We start from the raw sequence: 11,400 nt of genomic DNA on the forward strand, positions 1-11,400 counted from the left end.
TACTGTTTATTGATGCATATTACTTAAAATTTAAGATTACAAGTAATTTTGTGTAAGTACAACTTATTAAAACCCCATTTTTAAATTCGTGTAACGAACTGCTGATAAACATAATCAAATACAAAATAAACATTAATTTTAAATATAGAATATAGAATATCTAAAATATAATTAATCAACATTTGTTAAAAACTTTTAAATCATTTTTTATGCATGAAATACTGTTTATTTGTAAATATTACTTAAAATTTAAGATTAAAAGTAATTGTGCATAAGTACAACTTATTAAAACTCTATTTTTAAATTTGTGTAACTAGCTACAGGTAAACATAATCAAATACAGGATGAACATCTCACAACCAATTTTTTTTAAATTATAATTTTAAATTTACACTTTATATCTCTATAATTATTTAATTAATTTACTTTACGTCATTTACTTTTAAATGTTTCATTTTAAACCTTTATCAAATTAACATACATAATCGTATATCAATTAAAACATGTTTAAAAAATACAATTTTATTTTAACAAGTTACATCATTATAATCGTCTCATGAATACCTTGAAATGAGTCCAATATTGAATAATTTTTTACTTAATTATATTATTATATATTATATATACTGTGAAAAAATATTTTTAATATTTATGATTTATACTTTTATAGTTATTTATTTATATATATACTATATATTTTGGGGTTAGGCTGTCCAAATTGTACTGTATAATATGTGCTGAATTAATATGTTCTTGGGTTTTTTTGAAATATATATATATATATATATATATACATGCATTAATTCAACCTTAATCTGAGTTTCTGGACAAGAAAAGGGGTAAACAGTTGAAATTTCATTCTAAAACCCATCTTTTTTGGTCTTTTCTTGACTTATGATCTGTCAAATTTGTAGTTTTCTTTATTRGTTTTGAGTGTTTATCTTAAAACTCAAGTTTCTTGGTTCTTTGCTCTTGGTGTAAATCGAAACATTTGTGGAGTCGTTTAAATATGTTGGATTTTAAATATATTGAATTTTAAACTGTCATACAATTTTTTTTATCGATAGTCTGTAATTGGAACCATAACTCTTATTTATTCAAATTGTATTAATATGTAAAGACCAAATGTAACTTATATCATCATTAAATCTTATCTTATAAAACTAATAAAACTTCAAAATCGTTAAAATTCATGTGTGTCGTGGTATTGCAAGGGTAGAACTGGTATATTATTTATTTATATGAAAAGAAACCATATAACCAAACAATTAACATTTCACGAATGATACAACGGAAAAACCAGCTGAGAAATGTTGATTGTTTCTGGAGCAGTATAAATCTTGATCAAGTTTAATCAAAAACTGTCTTCCACTCTTCGTTCAATTTGATGTTCGTACTGGAAAGTCTGAAAGCTTCGGCAAATCCCATTACCGCCGACGTCTTGGTCGGGCTACATCACACTCCGGCACAGAGCAGTCGGAAGTAAGTTGGGGTTGTATTCTAACTTGCCGTTCAAGCCTACACACATTGCATAGTGTTCTTGTGCGTGTGAATTAACCTGATCGGAACTCCCATTTGCTTCAAACACCATGTATTCGTCTAATCAACAGGTATCCACTTCTGTTAGGGTTTCGCATTTCTTCTTGTAGTTTCTCCTTTTGAAATTAATTGAGCTCAGAATAACTTTTTCGAACAAGAATAATATTTGCATTCGTTCTTTTTCAAGGACTTTGAACTGCAATTATAGTCTTGGTGATGAAAGTAGAGCATTATGTGCATATTTATATACATAGGTTTCAATATATTGACTTGCATGCTCATATTAACTGACTTCTTTTTAATTTCTTTAAACTTAAGTTTTCTTGAGGAGAATTTATCAAATATGCGTGTTTAATTTGTATTACTGATGTTAAGAAATTACGATTTTTGAATTTGAAAATGGGTTTTTGATGAAGCTTTAAGAAGATCCTAAAAGGTGTGAAAAGTTGAAACTTCCCTTCATATATTTTTGAAGTTTTAAAATTATGGATGTAGTCTAGGAGTTGGGAATAGAAGCACCACCGTAAATGAATTCTTGATGGATTTATTCTTGGTACAAGAATTAAAACTTGACTTGTGAGATAGAGTATTAGAGGGTATGACCAATTTTTTTTGGCAACTGTAGCACTTCACATCATAGGATGCGGTCTTAAGCAAATGATGTAGGAAGCTATCGGGGAACATAATGTAGATATCGTACACTAGATACGCCATTCCAGAGTTATAAAGTTAAATAACCAAGGAAGAAGGATGACTTGATAAGGCATTGAAGTTGGTGCTGGATGAACATACAGGGTCGATCTCCTAGCATTGGCATCTAATTTGATATCTATTCAAGTGCTTGAGTTGTGGGTACTGTCATTGTGCTACTCATGGTTAATACATAAATCTAGCTTAGGGGCTGTTTGTTTGCGCCTTAATGGGCTTAACTTGTAGGGGGCTTATTCACTCAGCCATATCAGAGTGTTTGTCTGTGGCTTAATGATCAAGCTCACAGCTGATTTGGCTTTATGCATTCGGCCCAAATCCCCTAGCTTTATGGAACCAAACGTGCCCTTCTCGCTCAGCCATATTTCCTTCGTATTTCAACCCCCTTTTGGTCGACACCTGTTCCTCCTCGCCCTTCCCTGCTGCTGTTGCTCCCATTCTCCGTCCTGGATCTATTCCTCGCCCTTTGCTGCTGTTGTTTTTCCGTCCTCCGCACTTTGCTCCACTTGCAGACCGCCTCAAATGGAGGGATGAAGATGATGATTAAAATGGTAAAAGCAAACTCTAAACCCTTCCTTTCAGCCTTCCAAACTGTTTATACTCTTGTATTTTCTTGTTGATGTTCTTCAACTTGAATCCTTTCCTCCTTACAATCCTTTATCTTCTGAGTATTTTTTTTTGTCTCAAATGTTCGATGAATAAAATGATCGATTCCCCCACCATCAAAACATTTGCTTGTGTCTTTTTAGATTTTGTTCTCCGTCTTCAAATCTTTCCCTTGTTCAGTTTAACAAAAGCTGTTTTTGAGTTAAAGAAATTACCAATGTATCCAAGACCTTGGTGTGTTTTAGCTTGTTGTCCAACAGAAAGAATCTGATCTAGTTGCCAAGTTCTTGAATTGAGCTTCCTGATATTCTTTCTAGTAGATTCACTTCTTCCTCTACTTAATCGTGTTTTATCCTTTCATCTCTTAGTTGTTTTCAGGTAGTTCAATCTTCATTATTCTTGCCCATGAACATTGAAAAGCCAAATTGTCATATTGTTTGCTTCATCTTCTTCCTTTGATTCATCACTTCAAGATGCAACATTTCCTTGGTTTTATTCTCTAAAAAGGTCGGGAAAACAACTTGCATATGACAAATAATTTCATATATTTCACATTGAATGCATTTATCTTTGGCTTCTGCTCATTCTTCAAATTCTTTCTTTATTTGTTTCCTCCATTTCTTGAGTTCCCTCTTCTTGGGAATACTTGCTTTCTTAATTCAGTACTGCAATGTGTAACGTATACAGAGCCTATAGCTGCATATAAACAGAGTGGAAAGCATCAAGTTTGTCAACAACAACCAACAGCAGCCAATGTTCGTCAACAGCATCAGCAGCCCCATTTAAATTAGCATCAGCAGCAAGTTGTTGAAGTCGAAATGGTAGGAAACAACAGTCGTAATTTATATAACATTGTCTATATTATACAAAGGTTAATGGGGAAAAAACAAGCATCACCTTGCCCCTCAAGATTTCTAGTAATTTGTTTGATGGCTCAATTGTTATTTAACCAATTCATTCCAAGGCAAACAAAGAGTGGCTCGGCTTTGTCCTAGAAGCTACTGCTGATATGTATTCCGTCAACTTTACCTGTATCTGATTCATGTTATTCTTTTCTTTACGAAATTGACATATCTACCTTTTCAGATGCCAATACGCCCAAACGTGTTAAGTGTACAAGTCCCATCAACAATGAACTATGTTGGTCTGAATGACTCATCTAATGTTGCAAGGGATGGAGTGGAGAATGGCACATTCTCTCAGGCAGAATCACTTGTTAACCCATCTAAGGTTGTTAATGGCATATGAATCTTTAAATATCATTTTCCAATCATTTGATCTTTGTTATTTGTATTTATCGTGTTATACAAATTGGAAGTTGTCAGCTTCTTACGGGCAGGATATTGAACTTGAACTTTTTTGTTTATGCTTACAGAAACTTGAGAACGATATGCTGTTGCTGGGAAAGAAGATAAAACATCATGAAGAAAATATCAAATATTTGAGGAATCATAAAAACAGTTTTGACGATGCAATTACTGATATGCAAGGTATATTGTCTTAGCCTACTGTTCATGCACTTTCATGATTCCTTAATAACATAAACATAAAGACTTCTGTTAATTGCTATTGTGTGTTCAGTACCTTCACCATCTTTTGATTTCTGTTTCTGATGATATTTTTTTCTCTTAGTTACTCTGGGGAAGTATCATTCCTCAACAGGACCTAAGATCGAAGATGAGGATCTTTCCCACATGCAGAGTGAAGAGGCAACAGTTGGAAATATTATGAAACATGAGAACTCAGCTGCTGCCATTTGGTGCCAGCTGAAACGTCATCGCAATCAGGCTGGTCATATGAAGGACGTCCTTGGTGTTGTAGCTACTCTTGGAAAAGTTAATGATGATCATCTTAGTGGGTTAGTTTGATTTTTCGGTCTCTTCTTTTACCTCTTCCTCCCATTGTACATTAATACATCTTATATTGCTTGTTTAATGTTTTACCTTGTTTGCCGTTTTCAATTTCTTAAACCTAAATATGGGCTTATGACATGATCTGGAGCATGATTGCCAGCTGGTTGTGATTCCTTTTTTAAGAAATCATCACAATGCTAATTGTTTTCAAAATTTATGGAGATCAGGCTTCTATCGGAGTACCTTGGGCTGGATAATATGTTGGCGCTAGTTTGCATGACATATGACGGTCTTAAATCTTTGGAATCTTATGACAAAGAAGGCTCTATAAATAAAAATTCTGGTCTTCATGGCCTTGGAGCTTCAATGGGACAGACTTTGGACGGACGATTTAATGTGATCTGTCTTGAACATGTTAGGTATTTGCTCCTATTGCCCTATATACTCTTTGCATGGATTGTTCTTGGTGTATTTTCTGATGCTTTTGGTCTCTTTTTCTGCTTCTGATTATGGATTTAGACCATATGTTGGCGAGTTTATGCCTAATGACCCGCAAAGGAGGCTTGCTCTTAGGAAACCAGCATTACCAAATGGTGAATCTCCAGCAGGATTTATTGGGTTTGCTGTGAATATGATCCAGATTGATAGTGCACATTTATACTATCTAACAGCCGATGGCAATGGCCTAAGAGAGACTCTTTTTTATACTCTCTTCTCGCGACTGCAAGTTTACAAAACCAGGACAGACATGCTACAGTCCCTACCTTGCATATTTAATGGAGCCATCTCATTGGATGGAGGGATGATAAGGAGTAACGGTGTATATTACCTTCATACTCGGTAAGCTAAATATCATCACAAACAGTTTAAAGTTTTTTTTATGAGTAATTTGCATTCTCGTTCTTGGCTTTTGTGACTATGCTGGAGGAAAATATCATGCCTGAAAAGTATCCCACTTACGGTTGTTTTTTTTTTGTAAACAGTACTAGAAATCTTTTCAGCAACTTGAATGAGTAAAAAAATTGCAGAATTTCATGCTCCATATGAATATTCTTTTTGTGCTCTTATCTTGAAAGTATGATTTTTGCTTGTGATTCTATCTGGCTGCTGAAATTAATGCCTCTTGAATTCTCTTATTTAGGACAAAAGAGATGGATGTTAAATTTGCAATAAGCTCTGGGGTTTCTTATCTACCTGAGAACTACATGGAAGTTGAAAAGCAGATGAAGGAGTTGAAATGGAAAAGGGAAAAACTGATGGAAGATATTCAGAGGGAAGAAGCAATGTTAGCCCATGTGAAGTACAATTTCGAAGTTAAAAAGCAAGAGTTCCTTGGTTTCATGGCACAAAGCTCACCATATACAATGCCGGTAATATTAGTTTTTCCTCTTTTTACTGTATGTTAGTCTTAAACTTTCTTCCTGCTTTGGTAGTTGTCAGTGTTGCGTTTTGTGATATCCTGTTTGTTTTATCCTATGTCCCTGCTTCCTTTTTCAATGTACATGTTGCGTGTTTGCACACACTCCATTGTTTTGCAAGTCGGAGGTTTCACGGAAACATAGAGGCAAGGAGACCCTACCTTGGTGGGGGTATACTGGTTTGTTTGGTTTATCTGGACTTAGGCTTGTTGTGCTACCTTAATGCTTAGACAGGAAACCGGAATTGTTAAAGATGGATAAGAATTCTCTTAAAACATACTTTTATGCAAAAATATTTAAGCATACGGAAACTTATTTCCTGCATCTTTTTCATCAAAAAAGATTCTGTCATTGTTTTCGGTACAGAAAGTCATTGCATTTTACTGTACCCAAAACACTTTGCCCCTTGCGTTTTGAAGTATTTGGTTAATTTTGTTAAGAACCGAATGCTTTTGGTGTCTTTCTTCAGTTGAGTGCCTAAGTAAGGAGTTGAAAAAATATGATTCTGTGAATTGGGCTTATGGTCATATGAATCATAAACTCTTGTAGAGAATGAAATTTTAGGACTTTGGAAATGAATTCTTCCACTGCCATTGTTGATTCAATAAAGATATGATGTGGTTTAGTTACTTTATCGGTCCTGAACGTTAATGAAATCTTGTGCAGTACCCGATGCCAGCAACTCAAGCAAGATTGACTCCTCGATAGAACTCTTTTTGACAATGGCACCATCAGCACCAGCCACACAAGAAAATATCATCTTTCTGAAGATTAAGAGGTGTGTTGACTTTCAGGTTCAATAGGAATTGTTCATTTGAATCAGATTATGGTGAAACTAATGCGTTATCGCCTGCTAAAGGCAGGTATTTTTGAAACAATGGTGTGGGGCATCAATTATCTTCATATTGCCCAAAGAAAAATGTTGCCTTTTGGAGCATGTCTTAGTTTTAACAGTACCTGTGGAATGCTATATTTGTCGATTAAGAACCTTTAGGACCTTGTTGCCAAAGTTCGTTCTATTGTTGGTATTCTAGTGCTCATAAGATGCGTTAATTTATACCCATTTTGTCGGATTCTGTGGTTGCACACATGACCTATGAACTCCAGTTGAGCTAAAAGCTTCCTCAATAGTATAGTTTGGGGTCCAGCATGATAATACAACCATGTCACCACTCTTCCCTGTATATCAAGTTTACCTTTTCCAGAGGTGAAGTTTTTGAACAAGGGGTTTATTTACATGTATGATGATTAGTACATGAGATTCTGGAATAGTTTGGCATGAAAATAAGATAGTTATGAGAGCTTAAGGCCATGAGTTGTTTAAGAAATAGACAGTTTAAGAGTGTATGGTACAATTAGTGGGGTATACTTGAATTAATGCATGTTATGAAAGATGGTTATGGGTGTTAGAATGCAAGAAAAATGAGTACTTTTGGCCAATAAATGATTTGGTAATAATGTTAGAACATTCAACCAAGCTCTGTTTGGCTTTTATCGAGGATGTAGGAGATAAGTTACAAACCCTTTGGTAAATCTGTGAGGGTGCATTTGGTATGTAGACTATATGGGACAGGACGGGACAAAAAAATAGTCTCATGTTTGGCATGCCATGGACAAAAAAAATATGGGACAAGGTGGGACTATTTTTTGAATTTTAATGGGACAAATCTTGATATTTCTTGTTCCACCAAAAAAGGTGGAACAACATGGGACTAAAGTTAAAATGACAATATTTTGGTTGATTTGTTGTCATTTTACAATCATTTATATGATATAAAATAACATTGAACAACATTTAGGGGTAATATGATCATTTTAATAGTTTTGTCCTGTCCTGTCCTAGTCGTACCAAATATAGGACAGACAATTAGTCTTGTCCCGTCCTGTTCTGTCTTGTACTGTCTCATCCAGTCTACATGCCAAACACTATTTGAAAGAACATGGAGGGAAGGCGAAGGGGGTTGTGGGATTAGGTTTTGAGGACATTAATTTAATGGCGTTTTCTCAAATTTAAGACTAGGGGTGTTCAAAAAAACCGCCGGACCGTTCAAACCGGCCGAACCAAGTCAAACCGGACCCTTTTTGGCGGTTTGAGCGGTCTGGTTTGAAAAATAGCCGAAACCGGGCGGTCTGGTCGGTCTGCGGTTTAGACTTTTTTTTGGGCGGTTTGGACCAACCCGACCACCATATATATATATATATATTAGTATTATAATTATTAAGCCCAATTAAATGCTCAACTTTAATTTATACCTTATGGGCTATTAGCCCAAACATAAAAGCCTTATCCAAAAAGATTTCCTAAATCTCCTAAATCTAAATCCCTAATTCGGTAATTCCTAATCCAGTAATCCACCTCTATTTCGGTATTTCACTATTTTCTAATCGTCGCGACGTCGCCTAATTCATCGAAATCGAACAAACTTGCCGACTTGCTGTTGCTGCTTGCCAGATTGGAAAGTAGAAACGACAGAGAGTCTAGCTGTCGTTGCCGACTTATCGTCTGCCCTAGTCTAGTAGCTTGCCGTGGAAACGAAAGTGACGAAACAGAAATCTAAATCCCATAAGAACATATTTGTAAACGAAAGTGAAGAACATATTTAAAGCCCATTAAAGGCCCAAACCGCCTAAACCGGTCAGACCAAACCGCCTTTTCGTGGTCTGGTTTGACCGCTCTGGGCACTTGGTTTCAAACCGCTCGGTCTGGAAATTTCACAAACCGCCATTACGGTTTGGTTTGTGGCCTGAGGGCTTAAACCGCCCAAACCGGACCGCGAACACCCGTATTTAAGACAATATGTTTGGTAAAATCTAGCTCATAAGTTAGTTGATAAAATATAAAATGATTGAAAATAATAGGTTTTAAAAATTAATAAAATTTTACATTTTATAATATATTTAAAACAATTCATTAATAATATATTGTGTTGATTAATACAAACAGATGTTAAAAATAAATAAATGATGATTTCAAATAACCGTTGCATATAATATTAATAAAAATAAAGTTGGTCAATTTTAGAGTAACAAATAAAAATAGTTAATTGAAATACAGAAAATACAATTATATAACACATATGTATCCTAGTAAATATCATAACATACTCACCTTATTTGTTTAACCGTAATGTTTTATTCACCATCTTAAATTGGATGTAACTCTCTAATTTACTTTGGTATTTTTATGTAGATTTTATGAAATATAACATATGTAACTATATATAGCAAAACCGTAAGCATAAGATGGTGAATTAGGATGAGACGATTGATACTTGGTGGCGGTGGCATCACCGCCTATTTCTTTACTTGACATCTACTTCCAACTTTTATATATCTCTATTTATACTATATTATAAAGCATTTGATAAAAAAATTTAAAAAATATTTTTTATGTATAAAATATTCTTTATTGATACATATTACTTAAAATTTAAGATTACAAGTAATTTTGCGTAAACACAATTTATTAAAGCTTTATTTTTAAATTTGTGTAACTAACTGCTGATAACATAATCAAATACAGGATAAACATCAATTTTAAATATAAAAAATCTAAAATATAATTAAGATAATCATTGARYTCTAACAGAATATTTAATTATTATCTTTATAAAAAACTATATTACTAAATCAAAAATAAATTACTATGTTACTAAATCTAAATAAAATTATAATAAAAAAATTGAATTAAAAAAATTACAAAAAAAATGAGAACTATTAAATAGTTAATTTGGTATTATTATCAATTTATTTTTTTTTACAAATTTTTATGTTATCTTTAAATTTATATTTTAATTCAAAAATAAAAACATTAACATTTTCTTAAAATCACATAAAATCTTATTATATCGATAGAGACAAAGAATAAAAACTAAACATTAAAATCAAAATTTATCTCGCTGCATTGCACGAGTATCCTTCTAGTTATATTATAAAACATTTGATAACAACTCTTAAAAACTGTTTTTTATGCATGAAGTATTGTTCATTGATACGTATTACTTAAAATTCAAGATTGCAAGTAAATTGTGCATAAGTACAACTTATTAAAGCTCTATATTTGAATTCGTGTAACTAACTGTGGATAAACATAATCAAATATAGGATAAATATCTCATTTTAAAATATAAAAAATCTAAAATATAATTAGAATAATTATTGAGTTTTAAAAGAATATTTAATTATTATCTTTATAAAAAAATATATTATTAAACCTAAATGAAGTTACTTCGTTACGATAAATTAAATTATAATAAAATTTTGAATTAAAAAAATACATAAATAAAAAAATTTAAATAGTTAATTTGATACTAATGTTAATATATTTTTTATAAATTTTATATGATATTTTCAAATTTATATTTTACTCAAAAATAAAAAACTATCGGTTTCTTAAAATCACATAAAATCGTATTATATCGACATGGATAAAAAATAAAACGAAACATTGAAATGAAAATGTGTCTCGATGTATTGCACGAGTACCCTTCTAATATATATATATATATATATATATAGGCTTAATCAAATGAGAACTAATTAGTTTGTGGTAACCGTGAGGTCCAATCTCAACCACAAATCAATAGATAAAATAGGAAATTTATAATTTTAGTAATTTTTAATTAAAATTTTAATGCAAGGATATTTTAGGTATTATCTCTCCTCTCTCATCTCTCCTATCTCCTCTCTTCTCTCTCCGTCCCCCGGCCTCCGACCACCGTCCTTCGGTGATACCACAGTGGTATCACAATGCATCATATTTGTACAAGCCGTGCAAACCACCCTTATCCGTCGATTTCGTTATTTAATCTTATGAAATTTTTTCATGAAATTGTTTAATCTTGTGAAATTGTTTCATATAATACTTTTTTGATGAAGTTGTTTCATATATGGTTATGAAATTGTTTCATATAMTACTTAATGAAATTTTAATGAAATTGTTTCATGTATTTCTCTAAAATTAAAATAATGAAGATAACAATATTCATCATTAACACTCTCCACAATAAAAATGATTAATCAACCTCTCATAATTACAAAAAAATGAACAAAATGAAAAATTATGATTGGTTAAATGAGGTTTGTACATTTTATACAAATAACGTGGTTTGCAAAGTAAACCTCTTATATATATATAGATAGATAGATAGATAGATAGATAGATAGATAGATAGATAGATAGATAGAGAGAGAGAGAGAGAGAGAGAGAGAGAGAGAGAGGGGTTGGTTATTATACAACCCTTGATATTTGTGCAACCAATACAATCCAATCTCAA

At 32.5% G+C, this 11,400-nt stretch overlaps 1 protein-coding gene across 2 annotated transcripts; it reads left to right on the plus strand.

Annotated features, from left to right (window-relative positions):
• Positions 1-1,297: 1,297 nt before the first annotated feature.
• LOC112526110 (protein DEFECTIVE IN MERISTEM SILENCING 3-like) lies at positions 1,298-7,178 on the plus strand. Of its 2 annotated transcripts, XM_025136500.1 has the most exons (9): positions 1,315-1,610; positions 3,541-3,674; positions 3,940-4,083; positions 4,229-4,343; positions 4,486-4,711; positions 4,934-5,125; positions 5,226-5,546; positions 5,848-6,076; positions 6,791-7,178. In XM_025136500.1, the coding sequence occupies exons 2-9, from the start codon at positions 3,672-3,674 to the stop codon at positions 6,830-6,832; spliced, it is 1,272 nt and encodes a 423-aa protein (XP_024992268.1). In that variant the 5' UTR covers positions 1,315-1,610; positions 3,541-3,671; the 3' UTR covers positions 6,833-7,178. The 2 variants fall into 2 exon arrangements, with proteins under 2 accessions (XP_024992267.1, XP_024992268.1); XM_025136499.1 differs by lacking the exon at positions 3,541-3,674 and having other exon boundaries at positions 1,298-1,610.
• Positions 7,179-11,400: the final 4,222 nt, after the last annotated feature.

The sequence above is a fragment of the Cynara cardunculus genome (genome assembly GCF_001531365.2).
Source record: "Cynara cardunculus var. scolymus isolate 2C chromosome LG 13, CcrdV1, whole genome shotgun sequence".
NCBI classification, from domain to species: Eukaryota; Viridiplantae; Streptophyta; class Magnoliopsida; order Asterales; family Asteraceae; genus Cynara; species Cynara cardunculus.